At 45.4% G+C, this 17,262-nt stretch overlaps 1 protein-coding gene across 1 annotated transcript in view; it reads right to left on the bottom strand.

Annotated features, from left to right (window-relative positions):
• USP22 (ubiquitin specific peptidase 22) overlaps positions 1–11,998 on the bottom strand; it is a 43,537-nt gene extending 31,539 nt beyond the window's left edge. Inside the window, exon 1 of the mRNA XM_080827013.1 lies at positions 11,525–11,998. Within this exon, the coding sequence (XP_080683139.1) occupies positions 11,525–11,695 (171 nt within the window). The 5' untranslated portion in view covers positions 11,696–11,998. The remainder of the gene's footprint in view (positions 1–11,524) is intronic.
• Positions 11,999–17,262: the final 5,264 nt, after the last annotated feature.

Genomic DNA, 17,262 nt, shown 5'->3' with positions numbered 1-17,262 from the left:
TATGGTGTATGTTAATTGGGTTTTAAATAAAAACTTAAAAAATGGGGTGCCTGAGTGGCTCAGTGGGCTAAGCCTCTGCCTTCTGCTTGGGTCATGGTCCCAGGGTCCTGGGATCCAGCCCCATATAGGGCTCCCCGCTTGACGGAGAGCCTGCGTCTCCCTCTCTCTCTGCCTGCTGGTCTGCCTACTTGTGCTCTCTCTTCCTGTCAAACAAATAAAATCTTTAAAAAAAAGAAAAGAAAACAGTTCTGAGATTACATAGTATAAGAAATGCACAGAAAGTCCATTCATTCAGCTCTAATACTATTTCCCTGGATACCCTAATCTCTATGATGTTCTTTCTCATACCCTCTGCACCCCAAGAAGGATGGGGTGGAGGCAGATAGGGCCTATGAAGTCGGGGATGACTCAGTTGTACGGCGAATTTTGAGCTCAGCTTAAAGAAAGCGACAACCACAACACAGCAGCTTGCCAGCTAATGCACAACTTCCCACCACCACTAGCCTATTAACATCTGACAACTGTAAGGAGGTAAGTTTAATTGTTTCTTATTCTCTTCAATGACTTTTTCAAGGGCTCAAAATACTCTTCTACCATCACCAGACTCTGGTATAAGCAAAGGGACAGGAGTAAGTATTCCATTTTCCACGTGAACTGAGGCACTAAAAGGCAAAGACTCCTCAAATGTCCCAACCACAGAAAGCCACACTCGGGTCTCGGAATCTCTGCTCCGATCCCTCAGGTACAAAACGGACAGTGAGACAACTGCGAAGGAAGAAATAACAGTTTGGTTTTCCTTCCAAGTTCCAAGAACAAAGGTCTTAAAACCCTTGGAATTTAAGTGATCTTATTGATAAACGTGTCTTCTGTTATTCAAACAATTCCTTTCAACCCTGCCGGTTTATGTTAATGAGCTCATCTTTGAAAAGCTTCTGGAGAGCCTCCGGATGGGGTCAGGGTGCCTGGGAACCAAACAGGCCATTAGAGAGCTGGAACTCTCAGCTCCACTCCAACCTCCACCAGTCGCCAATGATTTAATCGATCGTGCCTCTGTAACGGTCTAATCAGTGTCTGCTTAATCGATCAGAACTATGTAATGAAGCCTTCGTAAAAATGCTACAGGACAGGGTTCAGAAAGCTTCTGGGTTGGTTTATGCATCCATGTGATGTGGGAAAGAAACAAAGGCAGAAGAAAAATTATTAAATTTCGTCACTATTTCACAGCCCACCGACAAATCCTTGAAACAGTGACACTCCTCTAGGAACTCAGGTGCCTCAACGTTAATACTTTGCTAGGGGCAAAAGGCAATCTTAGGCCACCTGACCCCCAGGATCCTTTAAGTCTACTTTAACATATAAAAATTCCTTTGGGGGCGCCTGGGTGGCTCAGTTGGTTAAGGAGCTGCCTTCAGCTCTGGTCATGATCTCAGGGTCAGGGAATGGAGCCCCCTGTCATGCTCCCTGCTCAGCACAGAGTGTGCTTCTCCCTTTTCCCCTCTGACCCTCCTCTCCCCTCCCGTCTGCCCCTGTGTAAGTGCACACCCACTCTCCAAAAAAAAATTCCTTGGGCGTCTGGGTGGCTCAGTCAGTCAGGTGTCCGCTTTGGCTCAGGTCATGATCCCGGGGTCTTGGGATCAAGCCCTCTGTCACATGGCCTGGGGGGGGGGGGGAGGGAATCCCTGCTCGGCAGGGAGTCTACTTCTCCCTCTCCCTCAGCCTGCCCCTGCTTGTGCTGTCTCTGTCTCTCTCAAATGAATAAATAAAATCTTTAAAAATAAATAAATTAATTAATTTAAAAAATTCCTTTGGAAATTTCCTTTATCTCTACCCCCCAAAATACATATTGGCAATCATCCCTCAAGCATATGACCCACAGATATTACATCTGCAGGATCTCCAGACTAAGGTTTTATTAGACAGTAATAAATAACCTTTTCCCAACAACAGCTAGGCCCCTCAAGGTCCTAGAAACCTTGCTTCCAAAATTCCGTAGAGACTTACGCTGTCCCAAACCCCCACCCACCTTGAAAGTATATAATGGGCCATTCCTCATGGCCCCAGTACAGCTCTTTCTGTCCTGTCCCTGTGCTTTAATAAAATCACCTTTCTGCCCCAAAGACATTTCAAGAATTCTTTCTTGGCCACTGGCTTCAAACCCTAGCATCTTTCCTACCTCATATGCACTGGGAGTGTGGTGCATCCCGACTCCACTGGAACAAAGCTGCTATGCCCAGGGCTCTCCCAGACCCCTTCCTATGTACCTCTTCATCTGGCTGCTCGTCTTATACTTTATAGTATCTTTTACAATAAATTGGTAAGCGAAAGTAAATGTTTCCCTGAGTTTTGTGAACTTTTTTTTTTTTTTTTTTTTTAAATTTGAGAGAGCGAGCGAGTGAGAATGAGCAGGGAGGAGGCAGGGGCAGATCAAGAGGAAGAAGAAGACTCCCACTGACGAGGGAGCCTGATGCGGGACTCGATCCCAGGACCCTGAGATCATGACCCCAGCCAAAGGCAGACACTCAACCAACTGAGCCACCCAGGTGCCTCAGTTTTGTGAACCATTTTAACAAACGACCGAATCCGAGGAAGGCGTCCTAATCAGCTGCAAGCACAGGTGCCAGTCTGGACTTGGGACTGGTGTGTGATGCAGGAGCAGTGCTCTGGATCGGAACCGTTAACTTGTACAATCTTACACTGTCTCCTCGAAGTGTCTGAATTGAGTCTAATTTGTACAACATAACAGTCGCTGTCTGCTGAGATTAGAGAATTACTTGGTGATGTTGTAAAACATTCCAGAATAATTCAGTGGGAGCACAAACTGCAGACTCAAAGTAACCTAATCTGAAAGCCCAGATTTGGTGCTCATGATCAGTGCCCTTACATAGGTTAGGAGACTTACCTGCCACACCGACTTAAAACGTGTATCATGAGTACCAACATCAAGTGAAATTATGTATGAAAAATGCTTTACAGAATACAAAATGCTTTGTAAATAGAAAGCACTATTATCATAAATGAGAAATGAGAGACACTCAAGAGAGACTGGGGGGATCTGGGTAAGTCACACTTTTGGGCAGAAGCACGGGCAAAATCCCCACGGTACTGACCGGCTTGGGGTAGTTTTTCTTTCCCTTGGGCTATTCCCAATTCAAATTCTACATCACCTCCCAACTGTCAGTTGTAACTGTGCATAGGGAGTGATCAGATTATCCTAAACCCTCATTTTAACCTCCTTTTCCCACTTTATTCCCCAAAGTCTTTTACCAGAGCTGCTGATAAGTAATCATAAAAGCTACTGATTCTGGCTTAATTTCAGTCTCTGCTGCAGGAATCCGTCAACATAAGGTGAGCGGCAAGAAACAAACCTCAGGTATCTGTTTAACGTAGGTCATTCCAGTACCTGAACACTGAGTTTAACTTAAATCTTCTTAACTTTCACCGCACAAAGGGAAACCATAATATATGCAAATCTGTAAGTAACCGGTTAGGCAGTCAGGAGATGCCAGAATGCAAAGCAGGCCATGACCCAAAAATCTGACTGTATGACAAATAAACGTACGTGATAATGCCCATGGATGTAGAGTGTACGAGGCAACATGCCTAAGTAACATGGAAATGAGTGTAAGGTGTAAAACAAAAGGCAAAAGGAGCCACATGTAAGCCAGGTGATAACACTGCTCCCCAGAAGGGGAAGAGCAATGATTCTGAAACCGCTGCTGGAAGGGGAAAATTTTTCCTCTACCCTCCAAGATCCTTCCGAGGGGCCTATGATTTAAATCGACGTGAAACAGATTAACAAAAGCAAAAAAAAAAAAAAAAAAAAAAAAAGTTCAATTATGTGCACACAAATGCTGGCAGAGAGACAATAAATCTGACTGGAACTGACAGGACAAACACTTATGTTCAGAAGCTTCAATTAATAAGGAATTAAACACAGATTTGGGGCTGGGCCTGAAACTGATAAAAAGTAATAAAGGTTATACAGCTTTCTCGATTCTGAAATTGCTATCTCTGCCAGAGTGTTCTTTCATGGGCCGTGTTTAAGGAACTTTTCATTCATTCAGAAGAGACAATACGCGAAGTGTCACATCAGGCAGCAGACTACCCTTGTCCCTATACCACTATACAAGTAAACTGAAATAAAACAGGTAAGTACGTGGATGGTGGGCAGTTTCACAGAAGCTACAGGTAAGCCAGAGGAGAAGGCTAGAATGATCCACGTAGTACTGGATTAGAGTTGGAGACATCGCTATGAACTCAGGTCTAGTTTAATAAGGCTGGGGATGAACAATCACAGACATGTGTGTACATGAACCCGTATACACACAGTTTGTTTCTCAGCTCTGTCCCCTGAGGGCTGAGAAGCCACATCACTGGTATCAACAGGTACAGCCACGGCCCAAATTGTAAATTCTAACTCTATTCTCCAATAAAAGGAACTAGGGCCCCTTGGAGAAATGGCAGATTCTAAAACCAGGGCAGAAAATATACAATATAAGCCTAGAAACTCACAGTACCAGAAAGTAAGGAAGTCCTCAAAAATAACAATATACCAAACAGATATTGGTAAGGGTATGTCAGAGTGACAGAGAAGGCTACAGAGAGAGCTCCCATTGGCTAAAGCTGGGAACAGTCTGAGCAACAAAACAGAATACTGGATTATAACCCATAGTATGAAATATCTGTAAATCTATACCAATACAAAACACTGAATAAGATACTAAATGAGTGAGAAAGAACAGATATTTCTCATAGAAAAATTCCAAGTAATTTCTGTAGTTACCCTGGCCTCAAGGAGGTAGAGCATAACTGCTCACTCCTTAAGCGTGACCTGTGCAAGTGACTCTGCTCCAAAGAGGACACTATGGAGAGGAGGAGAAAAGAGTCACTTTATTGTCGAGCAGGCTGAGAGCCACGTGGTCAAGCTTACCCCCTATATTTGTAGGTCGTGTCGACCCCATCACCCTTGACAGAGCTTGGTAAGGGCACAACACCTCTCTGGTCTTCCCAAAACCCATAACCACAGCTCTGAACCATGAGGAAATCAGACAAGCCCAAACTGAGGGGCATTCTATAAAATACCTGAGCAATATGCCTCAAAGCTTCTAAAGTCATCAAAAACAAGGAAAGTGTGAGAAAATGTCACAATCCAGAGGAGCCAACCGAGATATGACAACGAAATGTAATGTGGAATCCTGAATGGGATTCTGAGAAAGAAAAAGGAGACCAGGGGAAAACTAATGGGATCTGAATGAAGTATGGCTTTCAGTTAGTAACAATGTATCAAGCTTTGTCATTGGTTGTGACAAAAGGTACCACGGTAACAATAAGAGGTTAACAATCAGGGAGACTGGGGGGGGGGTCGGAATAAAATGGGTGCATTGTTATCAAAGACGGACATTGTTAATATTTTATTACAGTCTGCAAGATGTTACCATTTGGGGGAACTTTGTGACGAGTACAAGGATCTCTACGAATTATCTGTTACAACAGCATGTCAATCTATGATTATCTCAAAAGAAAATTTTTTTCCACTCTGGACTTTTACTTGGAATGACCTGTCCCCTGCTTAGTATGAATTGTATGATATCTTGCTCTAAGGATTTTAGAGATTGAAGGTATCAATAAATAAAGCGGAAGTTAATTCCTCAAGAGAACAGAGTTTGAAGGAAAAATTGTACTTTTAAAAAAAGACATACTGGGGTGCCTGGGTGGCGCAGTGGGTTAAGCCTCTGTCTTTGGCTCAGGTCATGATCTCAGGGTCCTGGGATCGAGTCCCACATCGGACTCTCTGCTCGGCAGGGAGCCTGCCTCCCCTCTGCCCACTTGTGATCTCTCTCTCTCTGTGTCAAATAAATAAATAAAAATCTTAAAAAAAAAAAAAAGTCATACCCCAAAAATGAACTGAACTTAAAAAAAAGAAAGAAAGAAAACAAAAAACCCCCGAATGGGCTCAGCAGCATTCTCAACATCATGGTTAGGTGCCAGGCTGAGTCAATGAGGACTAACCTGTCTCAACGGTGAAGCCAGCAACACATGAACATCTAACGGTTCTCAGTTCACAATCTCCCAGTGTGTCCTGTAAGCCACCAATGGCAGAACTGTTTTCCCCCAAGTATGATTTCTACTAAAAAGTTCAAATGAATCAAAGAGATTCATTCAGATCTGAAGGGATAGATCTTGGATTCCAGAACTAAAACAGCACTTTGAAAAGACATGACCAGTGCACACCCTGGACTAGTACGTCTTTTTCTGAAACACATGGCAAAGTACCACTGACTGACTCAAGAGAAGTAAGACCATTTTCCAGCTGCAATGACTTCTGTTTCCACAGGACAACCAAACACCTGAGCCACACTTGTACAACCTGACTGTAAGAGCTCCTCTCATCTGAGGCAAGCGTCCCCTGGCTAGTGATCTGTGTTTGTCGCTTGGTAAAGACTCAAAATGAAAGGGCATTACACTTGTGCTCTCTGAAACTATACTACCTTAAACTTTTATGTTTCAGGCGCCTGGTGGCTTCAGCTCTGAACTGCCTTCGGCTCAGGTCATGAACCTGGAGTCCCAGGACGGAGGCCCACTTCAGGCTCCCTGCTGAGCAGGGAGTCTGCTTCTCCCTCTGACCTTCCCCCCTCTCATGCTCTCTCTCGCTTTCAAATAAATAAATAAATAAATAAATACATATTTAAAACAAATAAATAAACTTTTATCTTTCATACTTAGTTTTTGTACTTGTCTCCTTTTGGCCACCTCCCTCTCCATGTTTTTCCACACAAAAAAGTGCTTTTTAAAGGCATCTCAGGTTTGATGTTAAATAGACAAATCACATTTCGATCCCTTGGCAAACAAAAACAGACATAAAAATGACTTGCTGAAGGTTATTCCTTCTCTAAACTGATTACCAGGCTAAAGTTTTACAAATTCTTAGTAAATCCTCCAAACTGAAAGCTTGAAAGAAGGGGAAAAGACACAGTACTGTTTGCATCCAATGGAATATTAACGGCACAGCTCAACAGATCTGTAGGCACGGGCAGTAAGTAAAAAATGGAAACAAGATACACAGCATATATGTTTACATAAATAGAAACATGTAACTTTGCTTTATATGCAGATTTATAATTTTTTAAAAGATTTATTTATTTACTTCACAGAGAGAGAGGGAGAGACACCACAAGTAGGCAGAGTAGTAGGCAGCGAGAGAGGGAGAAGCAGCTCCCCACTGAGCAAGGAGCCTAATGCAGGGCTCGGTTCCACATGCTGGGATCCTGACCTGAGCCCAAGGCAGATGCTTAACCAACTGAGCCACCCAGGTGAACCTGTAATTTTTAAAGAAATCTCGAAGACCCAGGCAGCAAACATATCTTAACAGTGGTTGTGTGGGGTCAGAAAAGACTCACTGTATACATTCTATGCGCCTATAGGGTGTTTTATTTTACACATTAAGAATATATTCATATTGGGAGCTCTGGGTGGCTCAGTCAGTTGAGCGGCTGCCTTCAGCTCATGGGATCGAGCCCCGCGTCACACTCCCTGCTCGACGGGGAGCCTGCTTCTCCCTCTGCCTGCCACTCTGCCTGCTGTGTGCTCTCGTTCTCTGACAAATAAAATCTTTGAGAAAAAAAGTTCATATTGTCACCTGTGTAATTTTTTTTTTAAATACACAGATTCATTCATGCATTTTACTCTTCCTCAGTAAGACTGACTGATTGGCATCTAGATTTATTTACACATTCCTGTATATGTCCAGGCTCTAATTACCCTGTATGTAAGAATCAGCACTGGGCATCTACAAATAGTCTAAATTTTAAGGCAGATATTTATTATCTGGCTGTGTGACACCTACTATTTAATTGCCTTTTGACAATTATGATTTCCATTCCTCAAGACAGAAACCCAGGGTTCAGAGTGGACTCTGGGATGGAGAGAGAATGAGAGTTCCAAACAAACAGGGAATCATTCCACTTTCTTCCAAAGGGTACCCAATTCCACATTTAAATTGTGGTACAAAGACCACAAAGGTCAAACAACAAAATGTTAAGAGTAAGGAAGGTATGACTACTGGATTTTAGAGCCCTCCGGCCTCTCGCTTATTATTTCCCAGGTTAAGTTTCCTTCTCTCTAGCTCCTTTCTCAAACAGAATATTTCCCTAAGAATTTCTAACCAAAAGCTTGCTTTAGGCCCCAAATTTTGTGCCTCAGAAACCTTCAAAGGGGGGCGCCTGGGTGGCTCAGTGGGTTAAGCCTCTGCCTTCGACTCAGGTCATGATCTCGGGAACCTGGGATCGAGTCCCGCATTGGGCTCTCTGCTCAGCGGGGGGCCTGCTTCCCACCCCCCCACCTGCCACTCTGCCTACTTGTGATCTCTGTCTGTCAAATAAGTAAATAAATTCTAAAAATAAATAAATAAAATGGATTATGTCCGTCTTTAAAAAAAAAAAAAAGAAAGAAACCTTCAAAGGAAGTTTACTGTCCTCCAGATTACTGACCAAACTAAACCAGAATCCGCAATGATCTAAAATTACAGGAGGTTTGACAACTCTTCTTCATTTGTGTCAAAGTTTATCTGGTAAAAGTACTTACTACAGCTACAAAGAGGACTGTGTGGTTTTTTTTTTTTTTTTTTTTTAAGATTTTGTTTATTTGTCAGAGAGAGAAAGCAAGAGTGCACACGAAAGCAGGGGGAGGGGCAGGCAGAGGGAGAGGCAGGCTCCCCGCTGAGCAAGGATTTCCCCATGTGGAACTGGATCCCAGGACCCTGGGATCATGACCTGAGCCAAAGGCAAATGCTTAACTGACTGAGCCACCCAGGTGTTCCAAGAGGGCTGTACTTTTGAGGACAAGCTGCTGCAAAATTTTAAAGTCACAGAAACAGTTCAAAAAAGAGAGAAATGATTATTTAAAAAATATTTCCTGTCCTCTCAAGGATCTCTATGCTCACAATACAATGTAGACTTTGTTATGTCATAATAACGGATAGCACTGTAAAACCTTGATGTTTTCATTGTCAGTTTCTTTTTCACACACAAACCCTAAAATGATAAGGTATTTGCTATATTCAACACATGCGAGAAAAGCAGGGTCCACTGTGGCAGCACTGAGTCCTAAATCATGGAACATAGGAACATTTTTACATTCAGTAGTACCCAAGTCTTACTGCAATTCAAGGCTAAACTGGACAGAAAGTTACCGAATCTGATCATGTTCTTACTCTGTGGCTACCGAATGAAGAAAAGGCGGATCCAAAAACCATAACCCATTTCTACTTAGAGAAAGCTCTCCTGGTATCCAAGGCTTCATTCCTATGGTTACATTGTCGCTGAGACTTCAACCTCAAAAGGCACCGTTGTTTATTTACAGAGATTACAACTTAAACTGAAATATTTTTATAGGAGACTTCATATTGTTAAAACCAAAATATACTAAGCCTACAGATCTACTGAGAATCCCACACGACGTGAAACGTGCATTGTTCATTGTTAAAACATCAGGGTTAAACCGTTTGTCAAACCAGCTCTTCCTTGGCTGGGCCACTAGAGAGTGCTAGACATACAGTTACACAGGACCAAGTGATACAAAAATCACGCTCCCCCCCCCCCCCGCCCCCACCCAAATCTGGAGCAGAGAAGACAAGGGCATTAGGATTCCTGGCTGGTATACCACCAGAAGGTTTTGCAACACTGACAGATCTGACCTTCTTTGAAGTAAGTATTTATCACCACCTCTTGTCTGTCAACAGCTCAAGTTCCTTCAAGTGAGTAACAGAGATGTGCTTCAACAGCTTCCAAACTAAGTAACTGAGATTAAAGGATTAATCCAAGACATTATAGCAAACGAAAAAGTGAGTCCTTCCTTTAGGAAGAAAGACAAGTTAATAATGGGTTAAACTTGACTCTTTCAGCTTTGTTAACAATTTACAGGGCAAGGGGAGGGGGGAGAGAAGAAAAAAAGCAGGGGATTCCTAAAGTCAGGAATCCGGTGTGGCGAGGACTCTTACACACACCATATAAACCTAAACCAATACACTAAAGACACGGAGCCGTAACAAGATTATCGCCCGAAGACCACCGGCTTCGGCCAGGGTATTTCTTAGAACCACACAATTCCATCAGCAAGAATCTCCCTCTGATCTTAACAGAAATCATCTCTGATTTTAGTTCATTCTAAGAGGTAATGCTTCCCAACACCATCACGAATAAAAAGAAAGAAAATTGGTTGCTCAATCCCTACAATCTCAGTGTATGTTAAAAAAAAAAAAAAAAGTTAAAAAAGCTACAAGGTCGAAAGAGTGTAACACACCTTCCAGCCTCACTGAACTGCAAAATCGCATTACACTGTAACAAAATTCATATAATGCCGTTCCTTTCTGACTTCCATATCATTAATAAGCTTAATGGGACGTTTACCTGAAAATGGTAACACTAAATGTAATTTCCTCAACGTCTCACGGAGGTGATCAGTTTCTTACTAAAGCCTTTTAACGGAGAAGGCACGCCACTGTCTAACCTTCCCATCAAACCGATCTTTTAAAAATCCACTCCTCCATGGGGCGCCTGGGTGGCTCAGTGGGTTAAAAATCCACTCCTCCGTAGCTACAAGCAATTCTCCAAAAACACGTCGTGCTGGTAACGAAATGGCTTTCCCAGATACAGGTGTTAACAGTGGCTCGACTTGCTCCATTTCCAGCTACTCAGCACCTCTCACCCCCTCCACCCACGTCCGGATCTGAAATGAGGCGGGGCGATGCCATCTCGCTATATTTGCTCCTGCAGACCCCGGAGCCCGTGCTGTGCTCTGCCCTAGCACCACACAGTTGTAGCTTCACCCTAACAACTCCCGGCAGCGACACACGTTTCCGTTTCCCTGACCCAAGTAAGCCTTCATTCACACTCCAGATTAATGGGTGCTCAGTATGGTGGCAGGGGACGGACCCACAGCAGACCACCCAACATGCCCCGGAGTCTTTGTCCCTTTTCTCTGTCCTAAGTCTTCTCATTGCCCCCATTCCCTGCCCCCCCGCCGAACCCTCCCCCGCTCCGGAGGGTTCCTGGGTGAGGCCCAGCGCTGGAACCTCGGACACCTTCGTCCTCCGTACCAGGTTTCCACCGCCAGCCCGGAGGAGAAAGCCGCCCCCTTCCTAGAGCCGCCCTTGCCCACCCCCAGAACTGGATCCGCCCCAAACCCCGCCCCTGCTCCGTCCCCACCCCCGCAGTGGAGCGGGGGAGGAAGACGGGGGAGGGGAGGAGAGGCCGCGGGAGGACGGAGGCGGCGGCGAGGGGGAGGGGGAGGAAAGGGGGCAGGGAATAAGAAAGGAGAAGAGGCCTCTCGGCGCCCCCCCGCCCCCGCCGCCGGCGAGCGAAGCCCGAGAAGGGTCCGTAGGAGGCAAAGAAGCCCTCCCTTCCTTCTCCTCGCCCCCAACAGGGCCCAGAAGCACCCCCCCCACCCACTTGCGGGGCAACGCTGCAAAGGAGCTGCTCCCCGGCTCCTAGGTCAGCCCGCAGTTTCCCGGGGGGAGAGAGGGTCGCACCTTGCGCTTGCGAGCCTCCGCCGTGCCGCTCCACACGAAGCACTGGTAGATGGCCCGCAGGTTCTGCTTCCAGTTGTCCACCTTGAAGCTGCTCAGGTGCGAGCAGCCCGGCGGCGTCACCACCAGCTCCGCGTCCATGGCCTCGGTCTCCGGCTCGGGCCGGGAGACCATGGGGGGCAAGGCCCGGCCGCGCGCGGGGGGCGGCGAGGGGGACGAGGACGACGCCAGCGCTGCGCGGGGGGCTGCTCGGCGGCGCGCCCCAGCCGACGAGCGCGGGGAACAAAGCGCGGGCGGCCGCGGGGCCGGCGGACAAAGACCCGGCTGCGCGGACGCCCAGGGGGAGGCGGCGGCCAGCCAGGCGCCGCCCGCGCAGCGCTCGCCCGGTTCGCGGAGCGCGGCGCGGGGCGGGGCGCGGAGGCCGCAGGCGGAGGTTACGTCATCCCCGGCCGGCCGCGGGCGCCGCACTGCGCAGGCTCTAGCCGCTCCCGGGCCCGCCCCGCCGCCCGCCCCCCTCCCCCCGACACCCGGCGCCCGCAGGCTGCGGGGCGATGCGCGCCGGAGCGCACGGCGAGTGCGTGCAGCCGGCCGGGGCCCGCCCCTGCGCTTACGCCAGCGGGGGTCGTTAGCTGTCAGTACGGGCCGCCGGGTTCAGAGCGGCCTCCCGGGAAGCTGGCCACTTGTCCTTCCCGGTCCCCTCGGGGAACTGCGGAGGCGGGGGGCAGCCGAGGATTGGGCGACGCAGACTGTCCGTCGGGGCACTGAACCGGTTTGCACTGGCCTGAGCTCTGCCGCAAAGAGGCGGAGCAACGGGCCGGGCCTTGCAAATCCGTGCGGTCTCTCTGGGCCTCCCGATCTGTGCTGAGCCCTAACCTGGGCTTTCCCACCCCAGGGGGTGCTGCGCTGGTTCGCGTCAGTTTTGTTGGCGACGGGAGTCCCTCATCTGGGACTCTGCAGGCCTCTCCCATGTTTATGGCCTATCTGGGAGTTGCTGGGCATGTAAATAGTTAAGACCATATCCTACTGTGAGGAATCCAGAATGGATGGCATATGATTTCACTCACTCAGAATTGAAGAAACAAATGAACAAAGGGGGGGGAAAAACCCCACAAACCCCAAAACTCCAGACTCTTAGAAAAAACTGATGGGTGCCCGAGGGAAGGTGGGTTGGGTGCATGGGTGAAATAAAGGGGAATAAGAATATACTTAAACTGATGAGCACTGAGAAATATATAGAATTGTTGAGTAATTAATTGGATTGTACATGTGAAACTAATATAACATTTCTAAAAAAGATTTTATTTATTTAACAGAGATCACAAGTAGGCAGAGAGGCAGGCAGAGAGAGAGAAGGGAGGAAGCAGGCTCCCTGCCGAGCAGAGAGCCCGACGCAGGACTCGATCCCAGGACCCTGAGATCATGACCTGAGCCGAAGGCAGAGGCTTAATCCACTGAGACACCCAGGTGCCCCCTAGTATAACATTTTATGTTAATTATACTTCAATAAGAAAAAAAATCCCAGAGTGGAATGTCAGTTGATGCAGTCACTGTGGAAAACAGTATGGAGGTACCTCAAACATTAAGAATAGAAATACCACATAAGCCAGTAATCCCACTACTGGGTATCTACCCAAAGAAAATAACACTAACTCAGGGATATATGCACCCCTCTGCTTATCGTAGCATTATTTATAATAGACATGATAAGAAGCAACCTAGAAGTCAATCAATACTCGATTGGATAAAGATGAATGATGAATGGATAAAGATGTGGTATATATACACAATAGCTTATTACGGCCATAAAGAAGAGTTAGAGGACACCTGGGTGGCTCAGTCCTTAAGCCTCTGCCTTCGGCTCAGGTCACGATCCCAAGATCCTGCCATCAAGCCCCACATGGGCTGCCTGATCAGTGGGAAGCCTGCTTCATCCTCTCCCACTCCCCCTGCTTATGTTCCCTCTCTTGCTATGTCTCAGTCAAATAAATAAATAAAATCTTAAAAAAGAAAAAAAAAGGATAAGAGCTTGCCATTTGGGACAGCATGGATGAACCTAGAAGGTATTAGGCTAAGTGAAGTAAGTCAGACAGAGAAAGACAAATACTATATGATTTCACTTATATGTGGAATCTAAAAAACAAAATGAATAGACAAAAAAGAAACAGACCCATAAACACAGACAACAAATCTAGGGGTTGCCAGAAGAGAGTGGGAGATGGGAGAGGATGCACAAAAAGGGGTGAAAGGAAATGGGAGGTACAGGCTTCCAGTTATGGGATGGATAAGCCATGGGGATGAAAGTTACAGCACAGGGAATTGTTAATGGTATTGTAATAGGGTCAGTATAGTGGCAGAGGGTAGCTACACTGGTGGTGACCATAGCATAATGGATAGAGTTGTGGAATCATTACGTCGTATGCCTGAAACTAATGTAGCATCGCATGTCAACTCTGCTTGAATGAAAAAAAAGAATCCCACAAAGTAGTGGGATAAGTAGCAACAGTAGCAGGTAATTACAGTCATATGAGATTGCAGAGATGAAGGAAAGTCCAGGTAACATGAAAACATTCCAAGACACATTTACCCTAACCCTGCCTGGCAGTCATAGTGGAGGGGATCCAGAAATGCTTAGTATGCTTTCCATAAGCATAAAAGGATGAGTAGGAGTTGGCCAATTTTCAAAAATAATTGACATGGTGAGGGATTTGCCTTAAGCCGTATTTCCCACTGTCCATGGGACTAACATAATCTAAAATGTTAGTCTCTCTCTATTGTTTTTTAATTTTTGTTTTCCAGCTTAAAGGAATTTAAAACACCTGTGGAATTGTGCTTCCAAGATGGTCAAGTAAGAGCCTACATGAATTCTCCCTCCGATAACAACTATGATCTCTGTACAGGATACAAAAACAAACACCTGAAAACATCGGAGAATAAACCAAATCAAGCAGATTCAGGAGGGAGCAGACCCTTGGAAGACAGGATTTGCCCAAAGGAAGTAACCTAATTTTTTATGGCTTATAGACTGAGGGCAGGCTACACTTGGAGAAACCCAGTTAGGGAGGCTAAAACTCTGACAAAAGACCCCCCCCCTTCTGGACTGAGGAAGCAGAAGAAGAGTACAGAATAAACCACTGAAAAGTGAGGAGAGAGAAGGGGGGCCCCAGAGTCTATGCATGAACTACACCTTGACCACTTAGCCACTCATAACTAATTCCAAACCGCCCAAGTAGAACAAAAAAAAGTGAGCAGACATTAAAGCTGCTGCCCAAGAAAGAGTTAAATTCTAAGTTAGTGCCTTTTATTTTATTTTTTTTTAAAGATTTTATTTATTTATTTGTCAGAGAGAGTGAACACAGGCAGACAGAGTGGCAGGCAGAGGCAGAGGGAGAAGCAGGCTCCCTGCTGAGCAAGGAGCCCGATGCGGGACTCGATCCCAGGATGCTGGGATCATGACCCGAGCCGAAGGCAGCCGCTTAACCGACTGAGCCACCCAGGCGTCCCAGTTAGTGCCTTTTAAAAACAAAAATATCAACTCTCTTTGGAGGTATTTAACAAAACCCATACTTAAGAAATAGAACATTTATAACATTCAAGTTACAATCCAAAATTATTTGACATATGAAGAAAAATATGAAAATATGATTCATTGCCAAGAGATAAGACAGTCAGTGGTGAACAACCCTAAGAAGCATGAGGTGTTAAAATTAGCGGGTATTGGGGTGCCTGTGTAGCTCAGTGGGTTAAGTCTCTGCCTTCAGCTCAGGTCATGATCTCAGGGTCTTAGAATCAAGCCCTGTGTTGCTTCGGGCTCTCTGCTCAGCAGGAAACCTGCTTCCTTCTCTCTCTGCCTGCCTCTCTGCCTACTTGTGATCTCTCTCTCTCTGTCAAATAAATAAACAAAATATTTTAAAAAATAAAAATAATATTAGCAGGTGAGGATTTCAAAGTGGCTATGATAACTGTGCTTGGTGAAGTAAAGGACAATATCCTTGAAATGAATGAAAAGACAGGAAACAGCAGCAGTGAACTATTGAGTAAACTTGAAAATAGGTCAATTGAAATGATCTAATCAGAACAAGAAAAAATATTGAAAAACTGAACAGAGCCTCACACATCTGTGAGACAATATCAAAAGGCCTAAAGTATGTGTGATTTAAGTCCCAGAAGGAGAGGTGGGAGAATATGAGAGTGAAAATATATTTGAAGAAATCATGGCAGAAATTTTCCCCAGTTTGGTGAAAGATATAAATGTACAGATTCGTAACTGCTATTGAATCCCAAGTAAAATAAATGTGAAGGGGCACCTGGGTGGCTCAGTCAGTTAAGTGTCTGCCTTCAGCTGAGGTCCAGTCCGGGGATCGAGCCCCACTTCCGGCTCCCTGCTCCGCAGAGTGTCTGCGTCTCCCTCTGACCTCCTCCCCTCTCGTGCTCTCTCTCACTCTCTCTCTCTCAAATAAATAAATAAAATCTTAAAAGAAAAATGAAATAGAAACAAAAAAAATGTGAAGAAAACATGATGAGGCATAGCACAATTTACTAAAAACAAATAATAAAGAGGAAATCTTGATAGCATCTGAGAAAAATAAGACATTATATACAGGAGAACAATGATGTATTTTTTAAATCGGAAAACTTGGAAGCCAGAAGCCAGTGGAACTTTTAAAAAAAAAAAAGTACTGAAAGACACAGTATTGCAAAAGTCGGGATTTCTTTTTTTTATTTTTTAAAAAAGATTTATTTATTTATTAGAGAGAGAGCCTGCACCCAAGTGGGGGAGGGCAAAGGTTGAGACTCTCAAGGAGACTCATGGGTCCTGGGGCTGGATCCCACGACCCATGAGATCATGACCTGAACTGAAGCCAAGAGCCAGATGCTTAACTGACTGAGCCACCTAGCTGCCCCAGGATTTTTTTTATGGCCGAATAATATTCCATTATATTTGTAGAGATGCGCCACATTTTTGCTGTGGTCAATGGAATACTATTCAGCCCTTAAAAAGGAAATCCTGTCATCTACAATAACATGGATGGACCCTGAGGGCATTATGCTAAGTGAAATAAGTCAGAAAGGACAAATACCATATGATCTCATTTATATGGGGAATGAAAAAAAAACAGAAAATTAAAAAACAAAACAAAACAAAAAACTCACAGATGCAGAGATTAGATTGGTAGTTACCAGAATCGGGGATGGAGGGTAGACAAATTTTTATGGTGATAGATATTCATGAAACATATTATCATACTCATTCTGCAATATATACTTACATCAAATCATTTTATTATACACTGAAAACTAAGGTTATGTGTCAAATATGTCAATTTAACAACAAAAATAGCACACAGGGGGTGCCTGGGTGGCTCAGCGGGTTAAAGCCTCTGCCTTCGGCTCAGGTCATGATCTCAGGGTCCTGGGATCGAGCCCCACATCGGGCTCTCTGCTCAGCAGGGAGCCTGCTTCCCACTCTCTCTGTCTCTGCCTGCCTCTCTGTCTACATGTGATCTCTGTCAAATAAATAAATAAAATCTTAAAAAAAAAAACAGCACACAGTAAGGTTTTATTTAACTTATTAACAAGGGAACTACAGAAAGATATAGACAAGTCAAAAGATCACATGGGGGGCACCTGGGTGGCTCAGTGGGTTAAGGCCTCTGCCTTCAGCTCAGGTCGTGATCCCAGGGTCCTGGGATCGAGCCCCGCATCGGGCTCTCTCCTCAGCGGGGAGCCTGCTTCCCTTCCTC

This window comes from Martes martes (genome assembly GCF_963455335.1).
Source record: "Martes martes genome assembly, chromosome: 16".
Taxonomy (NCBI): domain Eukaryota; kingdom Metazoa; phylum Chordata; class Mammalia; order Carnivora; family Mustelidae; genus Martes; species Martes martes.
This window is presented reverse-complemented; position numbering and strand designations above follow the sequence as displayed.